This window comes from Enhydra lutris, unplaced genomic scaffold, assembly GCF_002288905.1.
Source record: "Enhydra lutris kenyoni isolate GAN:26980312 unplaced genomic scaffold, ASM228890v2 scaffoldscaffold44, whole genome shotgun sequence".
Lineage (NCBI taxonomy): Eukaryota > Metazoa > Chordata > Mammalia > Carnivora > Mustelidae > Enhydra > Enhydra lutris.
This window is the reverse complement of record NW_019154128.1, coordinates 6,928,061-6,945,673: the sequence shown is the minus strand read 5'-3', so window position 1 is coordinate 6,945,673 and position 17,613 is coordinate 6,928,061. Positions and strand designations below refer to the sequence as shown.

At 40.7% G+C, this 17,613-nt stretch overlaps 1 protein-coding gene across 2 annotated transcripts in view; it reads left to right on the top strand.

Annotated features, from left to right (window-relative positions):
* Positions 1–17,613, top strand: part of LOC111155909 (interleukin 18 receptor 1) — a 36,546-nt gene that overhangs the window by 1,326 nt on the left and 17,607 nt on the right. The window contains exons 2-6 of one of the 2 annotated variants that reach the window (XM_022516374.1): positions 2,384–2,567; positions 5,686–5,794; positions 7,528–7,613; positions 11,345–11,588; positions 15,351–15,516. In XM_022516374.1, the coding sequence (XP_022372082.1) occupies positions 7,556–7,613; positions 11,345–11,588; positions 15,351–15,516 (468 nt within the window). In that variant the 5' untranslated portion in view covers positions 2,384–2,567; positions 5,686–5,794; positions 7,528–7,555. Of the gene's footprint in view, positions 1–1,855; positions 2,568–5,685; positions 5,795–7,527; positions 7,614–11,344; positions 11,589–15,350; positions 15,517–17,613 lie in introns of those variants that run through there. The other variant, XM_022516373.1, reaches the window with a different exon arrangement.

Here is a 17,613-nt window from a genome sequence, read left to right as displayed (position 1 = left end):
GACAGAGAAAGGGACAGCAAGAGAGGGAATACAAGCAAGGGAAGTGGGAGAGGGAGAAGCAGGCTTCGCACTGAGCAGGAAGCCTGATATGGGGCTCGATCCCAGGACCCCGGGATCATGACCTGAGCTGAAGGCAGATGCCTAATGACTGAGCCATCCAGGTGCCCCACAATTGGTCAATTTTTCTTATATGGTTAGTGTTTTCTGTGTCTTAGCTAAGTGTTGTTTTATTTGTTTGTTTGGTTTAACCTCGAGGTCTGGAGATATTTCTTCATGTATCTTTATGAAATATTCCAGTTTCCAGCTTCTCTATTTAAGTCTATGGTCCACTGTGAGTTGATGTTCGCATACAGAATGAGGTAAGGGTCAATGTTCTTTTTTTTTTTTTCCTATAGAGATGCCCAATTGTTTCAGCAACAATTGTGGAAGACTTTTCTTTCTCTATTGAACTGACATGGTGCTCTGGTCAAAAATCATTAGGCTGTATATGTGTGGGTCTATTATTCTACTTTCTATTATTTTTCATTTATATGCTCATGCAAATATCACACTGTCAAGATTAGTAGTTCCTTATTGTAAGTCTTCAAGTCAGGGTAAGTTCTCTGACTTTGTTCTTTATGTCCAACATTGTTCTGACTGTTCCAGATCATTTGCATTTTCATGTATATTTTAAAACCAGTTTCTCAATTCCTTTGAAAATTCCTCCCGGGATTTGGATTGCATGAAATATACAGACTCTATAACCTATAGAGTCTAAAAATGTATAGACTCTATGAACTCCACAATTTGTGCAGAATAAATATCTTAACAATGAATCTTCTAATCCATAAATATGGCATATCCCTCTATTTTTATGTCTTTCATGTCTCTTAGCAGTATTTTGTTGATTTCATGGTAGACATTTTGTACACATTTTACGAGATTTATACTTTGATATTTGATTTTTTATGGTATTGTAAATGGTATTTTTAACAAATTTCATTTTTCAAATTTCCATTACCAGCATATAGAATGATAATTGATTTTTGTATATTGAATTTTTATTCCACGATCTTGCTAAACTCATTTATGACTTCCAGCAGCTCTTTAGTAAATTTCAAAGGGCGAGCTACATAAAATTATGCCGTCTATCAGAAAGAGTAGTCTTATCTTTTCCTTTACAATCCGTATGCCTTCTATTTTTAATTCTTTACTTTTCACAAAAAGACAATCCTTATCTTGTTCTCCACTTTATCAGATTAGGAATGTTCCTTTTGGTTTTCAGTATTCCAAGTGTTGTTAATGAAGGAAAAGCTGTTGAATTTTGACAGATGCTTGTTCTTATTGCATTTATTGGGATAATTGTATGATCTTTCTCTTTTATTTTGTGATGAACTATTTTGACTGAAGAAAAGGGATGAAAATCACTGTCTGATTAAACCCTCTCATTGTCAGCCATTCTTCGGTTTTGATGGAAAGATCCTACTACAGACCAATCTAAAAACTTTGAAACACATGTTCTCTTTTTGCCTCCTTTTCTTCTAAACAGTTAAAAAATCTCAATTGAACACTTCTGCTCCCTCTCTTTGACTTCCTAAAAGAGATTACCCCCCCCCGCCCCCCAGGCCTAAACAGAAGTCCTCAGCACAGATCTGAGACTTGAGTGCCTCAGAGAATGGCCTCCTCCTCACTTTGGATGACCCCAGGGAGCATTCCTGTGTTTGGGGGCCTCTTCCTTGTCCTCCTTCCCCTTAACCACAGGTGGTGCCCCTCTGCCCAGTGCAGGCTGTTTCTTCCCCAGCCTGACTCTGGTGCAAATCTCTCGGCGACCTGTAGGGTGCGCAAGGAGCAGCACCGAGCGTCCCGGGGCTCTACAGGTCCCATGGACACCGCCCACCGCCCGCGAGCTCCCGAAACTCGCCACCCGCTGCTGGGACCACAGCCGGTCTCGGCGCAAGGGCGAGGTGTGGGATTTTCCTGCTTCGTGCAGTAGCGCCCGCGATCAAGAGGCTCCCGGAACTCAGAGGCGGGGCGCCCAGTGGAGGAGTCCATATACCCGGCACGCTGCGAGGGGCGCCCCAGACCAGGTGCACCCCAGAGCCAAAGCATCCGGAACCGGGCGTACCCCACGCCCCCACCTAGGAACACCACGAACTGGGAGGATTCCCGCCCCCGACCCTCACTGGGAGGAATCCCCGACGAGGAGCATCTCTGATTGGAGCATCCCAGACCCGGGACACTCCGCGGGACAGAACAGCGCCCCACCTAGCACTGCGGACACGGATCTGCGTCCCACCTACAGCCTCCGCGGCTGCCAGACGCCTTTTCTTTCCTCTTACTCTCTGTTCCTTTTTTTTTTTTTTCTTTCTTTCTTTTCTTTCTTTCTTTCCCCAACCTTCTCTAGTTGCCTTACATCTTTAATCACACTTGCGGTTCCTCTCGTTCCTTTCCTGTTTCCCAGTCCCAGTGCTAGGGAGGCAGCGCACCGGTTTCTCACCTGCTTCTGGAACCCCTGCCTCCGCGGTCGCGACCAGAGTGCAGGAGGGACGGCCGCCCCCGCCGCGGCCTCGCGGAACTCGGCTTTGAAGGTAAGGAGCCGCGCCCCGCTGCCAGCCGCACCCTCTTCCCACTGCCCTCTGCCGCCAGCCCGCCAGGGAAGAGGCAAGAGGCGCCCCAGCCTCGGGGCAGGGCTTCTAAAAACAAGATCGGTTAAGAACGAGTGCCGTTATGTGTACAGATCTTCCTCCACTTCTGATGGTAGTTCTGAAAAACCCCGCCGAAGCTGGAAATAGCCTGTCACTGGAACATGCATTTAATACATCTAACCTCCTGAACAACACACTTAGCCCAGCTTACCTTGAAGGTGCTCAGAACACTTCCATCTCTTGTTCACCCTCATGATCCCCACGGGGACTAGGAGTTGCAGCTGATGGGGATCATAGAACATATCACTAGCCTGGGGAAAAAAATCCAAATTCAAAATCCAAGTATGGTTTCCACTGAATGTGTATCTCTTTTGCACCATCACACAATCAAAAAAACCTAAGTGGAGCCATCATATGTAGGGGCTGTGTATATATATGTATACATGCAGATATGTATATACATCAATATAGTTTTAAAAATACTAAGTGTGTGTGTGTGTGTGTGTGTGTGTGTGTGTGTGTGTATACTCAATGTGTCTTAAATAGTAACTTATTGTTAAAAATATATACTTCTGGGGGCGCCTGGGTGGCTCAGTGGGTTAAAGCCTCTGCCTTCGGCTCAGGTCATGATCCCAGGGTCCTGGGATCGAGCCCCGCATCGGGCTCTCTGCTCAGCAGGGAGCCTGCTTCTCCCCTCTCTCTCTCTGCCTGCCTCTCTGCCTGCTTGTCATCTCTGTCAAATAAATAAATAAAATCTTAAAAAAAATATATATATATACTTCTGATATATTAAATTTACTTTTAGGTATACAAATAAGTCCCCTAGATTAGTGTCTACCATGGTTGCATATTAGAATCACCTGGAGGATTTTTAGCAGGCAGGATGCTTAGACTGTACCTCAGCTGTCTGGCTGGGGACCAACGTGTTGTGGTGGTGGTGGTGGTGGTGGTGGTTATTGTTATTTAAGTTCCAGGGGGCGATGAGTGCCCTAGCCTTCATATCAGTTGTTACAACGTATTTTCTGAGATGTCATAATATTAGAAGTATTTCAAAGGTAAGATTAGGCAGATGTCACAGAGGATCAAATGATCACCTAAGACACCAAACTGTTTATACTTGATGAATTGAATGCATTCATCAATTTAGCAAATAATAAACAAACATAAAGTATGTCAGTTGGGGACAAGTGCTATGAATGGAAAAACAAAGCGCAGAGGAAGAGGAGAGAGTGGTGTGTGCGCACATGAGTGGGCACGCACATGTGTTTACACACACACGCATGCATAGTGCACGTATTTGCTCCCAAGCGGTCATGCTGTTAGATCTCCATAGAGCGCTTGCAGACAACCCGTACGTGATTAACTTATACTGTCAGCACACTGTAAAGGAATGGCAGGACTCTTTAATTAATTATAGAGAAGGAATTAGTAGCTCTTTGAGAAAAACAAGTTGAGTTAGACCTAGCTTCATACCAAACAAGAAAATTGTTAATGGGTAAAACAGTTCTAATGTAAAAAAACAAAAACCAAAAAAATCCCTAAGCCATAAAAATGAAGAAAGTATACCTTGAGTATGCATCTGACAACTGAGGGGAAAGGAATGTTCAACAATGGAAAAGTAATGGAAAAGTCACAAAGGAAAACATGGTGGGCTTGACTTTGTAAATGTAAAGTCTCCCAGATGTGAAAACAGAAAAGGAAGAATTTGAAAGTAAACTCAACAAATTAAAACAAAACAAAACAAAACACTAAAACATCTAAGAACTGGACCAAAGGCATAAAAAAAATAGTTCATACACAAAGGAATAAAATAGCTAAAAACTATATGCTTAATATTCTCCCATATTTATATCAGCAGAAATGCAGGTTTAAGAAAACCATGAGACATCATTACCAATTTGAAGAGTGAAGTACATTTAAAGAATGAGAACGCCCAATGCTTATATGGGTGTGGTAGATGTATATTATCTTCTACAACTGAGGAGTATGAATTATTACATTTCTGGAATGCAGTTTGGTAGTAGGTGTTTATCATGTTTAAAATGTATTCTCTATCCTATAAATTGTATTGCCATTGTCATAACACCAAGAAAATAATTAAAAAGGTAGATAAGTAACTAACATTGAAGTGATATTTATGACACGTGGATACTTTGCGGTAGTAATTCATGAAACCTTCACATCACTTCCGGGAGGAGGTATTGTTATTCTCTTTCCTGGATAAAGAAACTGAAGAGCAGGGAGGATAAGTGATTGGTCCAAAGTTAGTTCAGCTGGGAAAGAATAGGATGAGGATTCAAATCCAGCCAGTCTGGTGCCAGAGACTGTGCTCCCAAACCTCATCTATACCGCCTAACACAAAAAGGTAGTCATAGGGATTATTTTGTAATAAAATATATCTTATAAATTATAATAGACACATACTGAGGGATATATGTAGCGATTAAGAATGATATTAACAAAGAGATTTTTGTGACACAGCAAAGTGATCATTGATTAAGTAGAAAATGCAGGATATGAACATTTTTTAACATCTTAATTATTTGAAAATCATGCAGAAAAAGTACAAGGAAGCATGTTAAAGTATTATGCATATTGAGATCATTTTCTTCTTTTCAATCTTCATTTTATAATGTCCTATATTGGGCATTATACTACTTTAGAAATCAAAAACAATTTTTTAAAAAGAAAGAGAGAGAAAGAAAAGAAAGAAAAAAATTTAAAAATTATGGAAAGGCAAAAAAAAAAATCAATGTAAAACATAACACCAAACCCCCCCAAATTCCTTCATGCAAGAAATTTAATATTTATATTCTATGTATGTCTTATTAATACTAGGATATCTATGACATTTCTTAGAACAGCTTTTCTTTTGGAAATGAGTTCTATTATTTAATATCTTGATCTTTTAAATCTATAATAAGTACATTAAAATTTATGTATCTACACACACAGAACAGTGCCAATATCAGCTAATTTGGGATCATAACATGTTTCATATTGAAACTCAGAGGTAACTCATCGGAATACTGAATTATTTCATAGAAACTTTATCTCTCAGCAGACCTTAAAAATTAACAGAAACCCAAACCAAGAAGAAAACAGCAGTGCCATTTACAAGACTGTGTCAACCTTAACCGGAGGAAACAATACTTTTCTTTCTATCTGAGGTAAGAGAATGGATAGTTAATAATAAATGTGTATATGTATGTGGGTGTGGGGGGTTGATTTCAAACCATAGAACCATAGAGATCTAATTTGGTTTTGAACAGTTTGTGCTTTCCATATGTATTTAACTCTTTGTCTTTACTTTATTGATTGTTATTTCTTGGAAATTACAGCAGATGCTTTGTTATTCATTAAGATTGAATGAATAGCCTTAGCCACTAAACTTAGCCACTAAACTTCATTCAGGAATTGGGCATTAACAGTCTTCCCCCCATCCCCCTCCTCCTCCTCCTGCTCCTTCTTTTTTAAATATGGGAGGTGAGTGGCAGTTGGTAACAGAATTATTTGGGACTGAGAGGTTACCATGCATCCAGAAAGCTTTTTGTTACTTAGCTCATCTAATGACTCAATAATTTTGATGATAGGCCTTCTTCCTCATCTCCATTTTGGTAATGAGCAGATAAGGTATGTTTTATTACATTTGGTAATGAGAAGATAGGACCAATAATTTTGGTGATAGGCCTTCTTACTCATCTCCATTTTGGTAATGAGTAGATAAGATCTGAGACTTTAAGTAACTTGTCTAAGGTTACACCAGTGGTCAAGGCTCAAGCTGGAATGCCGACCCAGGTTTGTGTGCCCCAGGAAGCAAGCTCTTCTGTCCACCCGGTGGAGTTTGGTGTGTGCTACGCAAGGATCATGGGATTGTTTATGCAATATTCACACTAGTGTCAGAGACCCAATGCCCCCTTCCTCTCTAAATCTGTAATTCATAGGATAAAAGATGGATTGAGTAGGATTGAAATTCAACACATATTTGAGTTCATGGAGATTAGGCATTTGGAGTGTAGGAAACTCCTGTTTTGTTTCTCCATTTCCCTCAAATAAACACACACCCATACACCTATTCCTGTGTAACAAGTATTAATGCTTATTCTGTGCTAGGCATTGTTCTGGACTCTGGTGATACAGTAATGAACAAAATAGACTCAGTTCCTAACTTATAAAGAACTTAGTTCTGAAGAAGGGAGTTGGATATTTAAAAATCGAAGCCACAAGTGACACCTGGGTGGCTCAGTCGGTTAAGCCGCTGCCTATGGCTTAGGTCATGATCCCAGGATCCTGGGATGGGGTACTGCATTGGGCTCCTTGCTCAGCAGGGAGCCCACTTCTCTCTCTGCCTCTGCCCGCCACTCTGCCTGCTTGTGCTCTCCTTCTCTGTCTCTCTGACAAATAAATAAATAAATAAAATTGTTAAAAAAGATTCAAGCCACAGATGAAGATTATGATGAGCATTTTGGTATGATGAGAGAAAAAAGGACACACACACAGACACACACATCTGTACATGGGCAGACCTGCCATACATATCTCAGTATACCGCAGACCGTCTATTCATAGAGCAGTAGATTTTCTGGAAATATTTTTGTTCTCACCTTTGACCTTCGAGGTAAGTTTTAGTAGACCAGGCTCAAAATACAGCAGACTCACTTATATTAGAAAATTGCACACATAGGAATTTTTTCTGGATGCTGAAGTTCATTACCTTGAAATTTTATGAATTCTATGTGGCTGAAAGTTCTGAGGATACTTGGTGAGTCTATAAAGAGGTATGAAAACTTACTTCACTGATTTTTAAAAAGTCTGTGTGCTAGATTTTTAAAAATCTCCTTCATGAGACAGGTGTATGTTTGTTTGCAAATTTTGGCTGAACCTGTCTTATTCTGTTTTCCAGAGAAACCACTAGAAGCAGAATCCTCAAGATGCACCGTATAGAGCTACTCTTGACATTTCTGGTGTTCATGTTTACAGGCACCTCAGGTAAGTAAGCGTCATCATTCACAAGCGTACTTAATGGGTAGTCTAGAGGGAATATCAAGGTTTCACTTCTGTATGTGGAGGTGGCTATTGAGGATGCTGAATTTATTAAAATTAGTGGTTTTAGATTTTACTGTGAAACTTGTCAACCCTTTGATGTCCCGGGCATAGAGAACAAAAGGTTCATAGGAATGAAATAAAGTAAAGAATCCTATGGGTTTAATGAAAAGGAAAAGATTTAGTTCTCTGAGTTTATGCAGAGAGAGCAGGATTGTATCTGGAAACAAATTACATCGGTCTGAGATGAAAATCTGCTTTATGTTATTTAAAACTGAAGAGTTCACAGCCATCTTTATTATTGACTTTTAGAAAGTTTTACACACATTCTTTTTCTTCCAACATGAAGGCCAAGATTCATCTCATTATTTAGGTAGTGAAGACAGTGAGTGGTAAATATTCCAGTTAGAAAGAGTACATAAGAAAGACTGCATAGACTGGGAAAAGCAAGTAGGATTTATATCAGGTGGCAGGTACAAGTTAAAACTGATTAGCAGTGATGGCTTGGAGACTTTTATCGAGAAGGATTCTGTGGGTTCATCAGGATTCTTTGGAGAAGAGATTCATGACTGATTAGCACGGTTCTCCTTATGCTTTGGAGGACCAGGTGGGAACACAAATACTGATTTGCCTTATTCTGTTATCTAGGAGGGGGTAACACATGAGCCCATATCCCCTACTTTGAGAATTATTGCTGAAGAGATAGGGAATTTAAGTTATTGACACTTTCAAATAATTCCAGTCCCAAATTTACTTAAGTGGGTCCATTTTTGTTGAGATCCAGATAATGCAATACTACCCAGATGTAAAGGGAAGGAGGTAGATGTGCTCCTCTTGATGCCAGATGACTAATCTGTTACAAACTGCAGAGTGAAAAAGCAAGAGGCAAGAAAGCGTGCACTGTGGGTACCTTGTTCCATAGACATGCACAAAAAACCTTGCTCCCAAGTTACGATGACACGTTTCAGGTACAAAAATAGTCACATAGCCCATTCTATAAGGCTACTAAGGTCCCAGCTCTTTGTCCTTTTAGGTGTCTGAAGAGCACCTTTCATAAAGGGTTGACTCTGGACAAATATGACAATATTCCACATGAGGATTGATTTAACCTATTAGAAGTTGAATGACAATATCCCATGTGTTGTCCAAACTCTAGACATTTCCAAATGCACCCATCCTTCCACAGGATCCAGGTTGTTGACCCTGTTGGATTCTTACTCTCTGTTCATGTAGGAATGGGAGGACCTGCTCTGGACAGTCCATACACTTTGAACTCCATTCATTTTTTTTTTCAACCAAAAACCATTTCTAATCTACAAAGCCTACAGTGTGAAGCTGAAGATTAGGTAGCAGAAGCTGTTAGCTGCTAGGGGAGCATGAACTTTCATCTCCAGCCATCTACCCCTGGAGAATCTAAAAGCCAGGTTAGGTTTCTGCAAATGATAGGTCCTCCCTCAAAGAAATGGTGAGTGTGTCTATCACAACACAAGCACAGGTGTTTATAGAAGTGTTTGAGTTTTTTTAAGTGTGACCAAAACCTAGAAATAACCCATATGTTCAACACCCATGGAATGGATAAATTGTCAAATATGAACACTACTGGATGTACTACCTATGAGGAAAGCACAAATCACTGCTTCATGCAGCAACATGGATGTCTATCGGAGACATGATGAGTACAGACTGTGGGATCTGTGTCCTTTGTTTTATGTATATCACATCCCTGAAACAGGAAAATAAATGAAATTGGTTTTGACTTGCCATCCTTTCGGATGTCAATTAAAACTAACACCAACACTTACACATGTATCACACCTTCTGTGTTGAAGTAGTGAAATGTAAGATGGAGTTTCTATAACAACCACCAAATTCAAGGTCGGTATACATTAACACTTGTACTTTGAGGTAAATTTGACATCCATGTTTTCAAAGAATGCTTGCTTCTACCATTTGAGCCATTTCCTCTTGACATTGTGGTTAACAACATTAAGTTAAAACCAGACCGTTGCTTTGAGAAATAGACCCTAACTGGAGAGGAGGCATTTTCTCCATGCCCTCAGAGAAATGTTCTACTTAATTTAAGGATTCTCATTCTCAAAATTCAGTTAAAGGGCACCGTGGGTGGGAAAGTAAATTGATGCAGCCACTGCAGAAAACTCTATGGAGGTTCCTCAAAAAATTACAAATAGACCATACGATTCAGTAATTTCACTTCTGCGTATTTATCCAAAGGAAACAAAAACACTAATTTGAAAAGATACATGCATCCCTATGTTGACTGCAGTGTTATTTACAATGGCCATCTATCCATTGATAGATGAATGGATGAAGACAGTTGTGGATATATATATATATACACACACAATAAAATATTACTCAACCACAAAAAAGAGTAAGATCTTGCCATTTGGGACAACATGGATGGACCTAAAGTGTATTATGTTAAGTGAAATAAGTCAGAAAGAGAAAGACAAATACCATATAATTTTGCTTATATGTGGAATCTAAAAAATAAATGAATAAACCAACAAGCAAATGCAGACTCTTTAAAATACAGAGAACCAATTGGTGGTTGCCAGAAGGGAGGCAGGGGAGAGTAAAATACATAAAGGAGATTAAGAAGTATATCTTCCAGTTATTATAATAAAATAAATAAATCATGGGGATGAAAATTATAGCATAGGCAGTATGGACAATAATTTTGTAATAACATTGTATGTGATAAAGGATGACGACATTGAATGATGGTTAACACCAAGTAATGTATAGAATTGTTGAATCAATATGTTGTATACCTGAAAATAATAACACTGGATGTTATTTATACTTGAATAAAATAAAAGGGCACGCTGGAGCCACTGGAGAACAGGATATGGAAAGGGTCCATGAGGGCTGACTTTGAACTATCAGAAGTTCAAAACAAGGGGAATGATGACTCTTAGCTGAAAGGATCAGATAACTTGCCAGAGTACCTGGGTTGATTGAGAAAGAGGGAGGGAGGAAGAGGGAAAGCTTGCAAGAGCACTCAAGGAGGGAATTAACAGATGCCTAGACTTGGAGTGATATTGTATTAATCACTTCTTGATGATTCATGTGGTAACTTGGAGAGATAATGGGCTCACACACACTCTGAGCTACACAGGAGCCCCTTAACCATCTCCTGGGCTACCCAGGGAATGGTCAGGTAAACTGATTGAAGGTACACTTCTGGTGAGCCAGGTGAGGAACTCTGAGGCCTCTAGATTTCTTGTTTTGATTTCCGTGCAGATGCCCCAGCTAGCGACATTTTGGGGGGGGGGGTGTGGCAACACTGTGACCTCTGTGGCTTTCCTTAGGAGGAAGCTGTCATGTGTAACATTTTCTTTGAAAAGCTTTCACTGCATTCATCTGTCTTCTCACTCTGGTAGGTTAGGTTTTGGTGATGCCCTGTTTGGAAAAAGTTGTTGGAAATTTTGTCTTCATTTATCCCTGAGAGTGTCCTAGTGTTGGAAAGATTGACCTGTCTCTTAGTGTTGGAAAGATTGACCCTAAAATGAGAACTCACAAGACTGAGACATTGGGGTTGCTCAGGACTTCCTTACTCACCTGGCTTATTTGGCTCATCCATTAGGAAAGAAAAACATTCACCTTTGTCATTCTCATTTTTTTTTCCCTTCTACTTTGCTAATCTTATGAAGAAACCTGTACTTTACGTTTTAACATCACCGCAGTCAGAGGGGAGCCTTTCTATCTGAAATATTGCTCATCAGCACCTGAGCCCAAGAATGAAACAGCCACCGTAAAATGGTACAAGAGTAGTGGATCCCACGGGCTCATTGAGCTAAACTCAAGCAGTTTTCCCAGAATTTCTCTGCACAATCATGTTTTGGAGTTTTGGCCAGTGGAACTGGAGGACAGTGGATCTTACTTTTTCCGTATGGGGTGAGTATAGCTTCTTTTTGTGTCAGCATTGTTCATCGCACTCTTGGACTTAGCTCAGCAAATCAGATATACAACAATCTGAGAGGATAATCCGTGCATTTACTCTCCCCTGCCCTTCCTACACCATGCAATAAATACTTTGTTATGGAAAAATCAAATTAAATATTTGCCCTTGTGTTTATCTGCTTAGTGATCTTAGTGAAAGAGGACCTTAATATTTCTTTTAGGGGATCCTAACCAAAGATAAGTGGGTGCCAAATGAAATTCATTTTAAAATTCAGCTGCTCCTATGGTGTAGAGTCGCTGGTCAGATGGGATCAGTGAAGACTCCTTAATGACCATGTGGTGAGGGGGGGCAATGTCAGCTTCCCAGGTGGTGTCCTCGGGCTCGCGCTCAGGGTCAGAAGGGGTGTAGACTCATCCCGAGCCAGTTTTCCAGGGTTTATTGGGTATCCGGTGGTAGTGTGAGTAAAGGATGTGTGAGCCTTACAGCCCATCACAGACCTATAGCCAGGGGTAGTGAGAAAGAAGAGCACAGAAAAGGCTTTGCATGACCTTCATGGGACAGACCCCTGTAGTCTATGCCAGGATGCTCATAATCAAGAGTCCAGGAGTCATCAGTTCTATGAAATTAGAAAAACCAACTGAATGTTTCAGTGACTATCACTGAATTAGGTTTTCTCTATACTTTCTTTGGTAGGCTGGGAAGGAGCAACTGGGACAAGCAATGTTCTGTTGATGGATTATTGGTCTTGATTATAGAGATCTGAGGCTGAGATCTGAGATCTGATCTGGTGGAAGAGAGCTCAGGGCCAACTGAGGGAGTGGTGGTGGTGTGCTCTTGGATGTAGTAGATTTCTGGGGTGGGTCCCGATCGTTATCAACAGTGGTGTTGAGAGCAGAGTGAGGCATCCTGGTGAAACCTTGTTATCACTTGTGTGGTTTTGCATAAAATGAGGTCATTTGGGTTTGTTTCTGTACATAGGAACTCCCAGGAGTCAGAAAGAAATTCAAGAACTCTTTTCCTATTGTTTGTTTTGAACTGTTATGAATTTTACGTGTTCCCTGAAGAGGGACGATTCTAGAAGTAGGTCACAGTTGGGTGTTTTTGCACTAAAGTAGAATGAATACTCACAAATGGGGTTAAAAAAAGATCTCTAAGCTTGATCGAATAAAGGCATGATTTAAATGGAAGAAGTACCCCGGACAGGGCAGGAAGAACACATTGAGGGGAAGAAGAGCCAGTTATCCACAGAGGATGCTTGGAGACAGATAGGGACAAAAGCCATTAACTGCCTCTCTGATAGGGAGGGTGAAGAACATAGCCTGGGTTAGGAAGGCAAAGTGGAAGCATCAACTAGAAACAGACTGTTGGAGAAGTGTGGAGATCTAGGAATATGATCTGACAGGGCAGGAAAAGCAAGGTGGCTCAGTGGTTGTGGTGATGAACTTTGAAAGGTGTTGGAGGCTGAGCAATAATGTGAGACTAAAGTGATGGAATGAGGAGAGCCCTGACAGTGGTTTTGAAAAATCAACGGGTGGGGGGCGGGGGGCGGCATGTGGGTGGCTGAGTCTGTTGAGCTGAGCATCTGCCTTTGGCTCCAGTCATGATCTTGGGGTCCTGGGATTGAGCCCCGCATCAGGCTCCCCGCAGCAGGGAGTCTGCTTCGCCCTCTCCCCTAGCTTGTGGTCACTCTCTCTCTTTTACTCATTCTCTCAAATAAATACATAAAGCTTTTAAAAAAAGAAATAAAAAGAGAAAATCAATGGGAACCTACACAGGTTGTTTTGGATGCATAGGGGCATTGAAGATGGGGATTTCTTTAAATTTGGAACACCTGTGTGTGTGTGCACATGTGTGCACGTGTGCACAGATTTAGATTGAGTAAGTCTTTCTAATTTCACATGGAATCTGTCTAAGACCAGATTCCAACCCTGGAATCCCTCCATTAGAACCATAATCCTTTTGTTTTTCGGGAATTTTCAGCTCATAATCAAAGGTCCCTGGAGACTGATAGGTGAATTGTGAAGTCAGATCAAATTTAAGGAGGAAATCCACCGAGAAGGGAGGGGATGCAGGAGAGAGGGGGGTTTTGATGCTTGAGGGAAGGGCATGAAGATAGAGAGAAAAGCACATGCAGAAGTCTCACAATCACATTCTAGATTGGCTTAGTAAGGGGCCTCCCAAGAATGCTAGAGCTTTACAAATCCCCTCTTGTGTGGCAGGAGTGGCTCCTGTGACCAGGAATGGATGGCCTTGTAAGGGAACAGGAATGGTCACAGCTTTGGGGCAGTTGGCCTCAGTGTCACACTGACCTTCAAGCTTCCTGAGCAAGGATGGTCGGTGTCCCCTTGTTTCCTCATTCCCAGTGCAGTGGCTGGGACATGGAGGCATTCTGCCAGTCAGTACTTACTGGGTGTTAGGAATTGGGGACTGCAGAGGTAGAGAACAATATGGCCCAATAAGTTGGAAATATGCATATACTCTCTTCCTTAGAAGCAACAGGACAGAAAGATTTAGAAATAAATCTCTGTCCAGCTCAGCAGGGCTGAAGTTGGGAAAACATTAGACACATTTGAGAAGAGGATGATGTCAATGGGATTCTGAATCCCTTCCAAGGGCCAGGTAGCTCTATTATATTCCATGGCCTTTGACCTACTGCCTTTAACCTTTAGGACAGCTTGTCAGTGCACTCGTCGCTTCCCGCCCAGCCATGACCACTCTTGAATGAATGCACACCCAAGGGAAGGGCCAGACCCACCTTGACTGTGAGAACATAGTATTGGGCAGTGCAGGCCTGGCCTTCAGCGCCAAACCGAATTGTGTTGCATCCTGACCTTGCTGCTGACTGGTGTGGGAACTTGGGCCAGGTACTCAGCTTTAAGTGAAGCTTAGCTTTCTTATTTCGCATAAGAGAAATCGTCATGCCCATTGCACATGCACAGTACAATGCCTGGAGCTCAGGGAGCACTAGTCTTCCTTCCATGCTCCTGTAGACCTAGAGGGGGACTGCAAGGGCCTGTGGTGGGTACAGAAGGCACAGAGGACAACTTAACACACGTCTGTTGTATTTAGTATGGGGATCTATATGTCATATATGTAGCTTCAACAAACATCAGGTTGCAAACATTTCCTTGTTTAGAAGCTCCTTTTTAAAAACTGTTAAAGTTATTTCATCTTCCAGATTACTAATTTCTAATCAGAAGGAACAACATCAATGAAATCTACTCAAACTAATGTTTGCTTAGTAGAATGCTAATATAGCTATGCAGTCACTCCAGACTTGGCTTTAATCAACAGTAAGAGAAGAGGATTGGAAGAAACCACCCAGAGAAATATAAAACCCAGTGCATTTATACAGACTTCCAGAAAACAAGTTCAGGAGTCTGTTTGTGGACCTCATCAACCCACTGCTACTGTCCCATTCTGAGTTGAGAATCTTTGGACTTGTCCATCTCCAAAGATCATTGAAGTTTTAGACATTTCTGTTCAGACACCCATAATATATGCTCTGCATAGGGTGAGTGTGTTTGTGTGTGTAGAACTGCTCAGGTTTTTCTCTTTCACTGCCCTTTAGCCTTGTCCCATGACAATTGTTAAATTTCTTGCTGCACTTAACCAAAATGGGACACAGCAGGGTCTGGGCATCAGTGAATGAGCCTCTTAATATGAAAATAAGGTGGGTGGATTGGTCACTAAAAGGTCGTATTTGCAAAGTCTCTGTACTAATCATAAAATATCTTTAAACCTTTATTTCATAGAAATAATACACGTGAATGGAAATTAAATGTCATTGGAAAAAGTAAACACAGATGTTTTGCTGAAAAACTACTAATTAGTAAATCTGTGGAAGTTCAGAAATATTTGCACGTCGAATGTATAAATATACACTATCAAAAACTGGCCAACAGAACATCACTGTATAAGGTAGCACTTTTAAAGTATTTTAACTTAAGGGGCAACTGGGTGGCTCAGTGGTTTAAGTGTATGACTCTTGATTCAGCTCAAGTCATGAGCTCAGGGTCATGAGATTGAGCCCAACATCAGGCTCTGGGCTCAACCGAGAGTCTTCTTGAGATTCTCCTCTCCCTTGGCCCCTCCCCACCACGGTCTCCCTCTCTCTCTCTCTTAAATAAATGAGTCTTTATTTTTTTTTTTTAAAGATTTTATTTATTTACTTGACAGAGATCACAAGTAGGCCGAGAGGCAGGCAGAGAGAGAGGAGGAAGCAGGCTCCCCGCTGAGCAGAGAGCCCGATGTGGGGCTCGATCCCAGGACCCTGGGATCATGACCTGAGCCGAAGGCAGAGGCTTTAACCCACTGAGCCACCCAGGCGCCCCAAATAAATGAGTCTTTAAAAAATATTTTAACTTGGGGTGCCTGGGTGGCTCAGTGGGTTAAGCCTCTGCCTTCGGGTCAGGTCATGATCTCAGGGTCCTGGGATCGAGTCTCACATTGGGCTCTCTGCTCAGCAGGGAGCCTGCTTCCCTCTCTCTCTCTGCCTGCCTCTCTGTCTACTTGTGATCTCTCTCTGTCAAGTAAATAAATAAAATCTTTAAAAAAGTATTTTAACTTAAGACTTGAGGAAAAAAAGACAAAAACCCAAAATGAGAATCTCCTGGCTGTGGACATCCTTGTGTTGTCACATACAAGCTACTTGACCCCTCGACAGCTCAGCCAGCCCACCTGAGCAAGGTGCTCCCAACAGGGTTGCTCAGATGAGCTCCTGCCCCATGTTATGTGTTCAGTAAATGGTAACAGCTTCCTCTTCCTTGCCCCTCCTTCATTTTCCTTCTCTTTTGATAAATTTCTAAGAATGCTAGCTTATGGATTTTCATTTTCTTCTGCCACATATATTTAAGATTTTAAATTCTATTGTATATGTACTTTTTTTCTAAACATATGAGTTCCTTTTATAAAAATGGAAGATGGAAAAATGCACAGTGAAGAGAGCAGAGCTCACTCAGAATTCCACCAGCCAGAGTCTTTGGGATGTGTGTGTTTGTATGTGTTTGTGTGTGTGTGTGTGTGTGTGTGTGTGTGTAAGAACATCTATTTTTTAAAAGTGGTAATTATAAAATATTTTAAAAAATAAAAATGGTATTTTTAATGGCTTATATTTTTCCTCTAGTCATTAAAAAGTATATGGTAATTATTCCCCTACGTCTTTAAACATCCTTCCAAACATGGGATTCTGTTGTTTCTTACACGTGTGTTTACCTATTCCCCTGGTATTGGACATTTGTTAGTTTCCTACTTTTCACTATTATTTACAAGGCTAAAATAAAATATCATTCTCATAAGTCTTAGGATGTATGTATGATTTTATTCTTCAATCTCATCCCTAAAGTAGAATTATCGGCTCAAAGGCTATGAGTACATTTATGGCTTTTGCTCCACATTATTAAACAACTCTCTGGAGAGCTATGCTAGTTCAAAACCCTCTTTTTCAACCACCACCACACACTGTGAAATCTGATATGCACAGTTTCTGTAATTTTTAGTAGTTTTTTCCCCATTTCTTTTCTTAATAATGAATTGAACATTTTTATATATTTATTACACCTTAGTATTACTTCTTTTGTGGATTATCTATTTTCTTCAGCTGGTGTACCTTTTACTTGAATTATAAGAGCTCTTTTAGACAATACTATGGAGATTATATATACATTCACAAATATATCATATATAAACTTATACACATATATAATTCATTTACATACATAACATACATACACGCAGACATCCAACACAAATTATATTATTTCTCTAGAAGAACAAACTGGACAAATGTAACTCTGTTACAGAAATTTTAAAGAATTCTATGGGAGAATGAGCCAGACAGAAGCCCTTCAGAGAGTTGAAGCTACAAATGATTTCCTAGAAAACTTTGTTTGCATATTTTGGTTCACTACTGTTTACTAGAGATTTTTGAAGGAGAGCTCTTCGCCAAACGTTTTCTAAATGTCTGAGTCAGTCCTGAGTTGACTTGACTCTATTTCCTATCAAAAGTGCAAATATTTG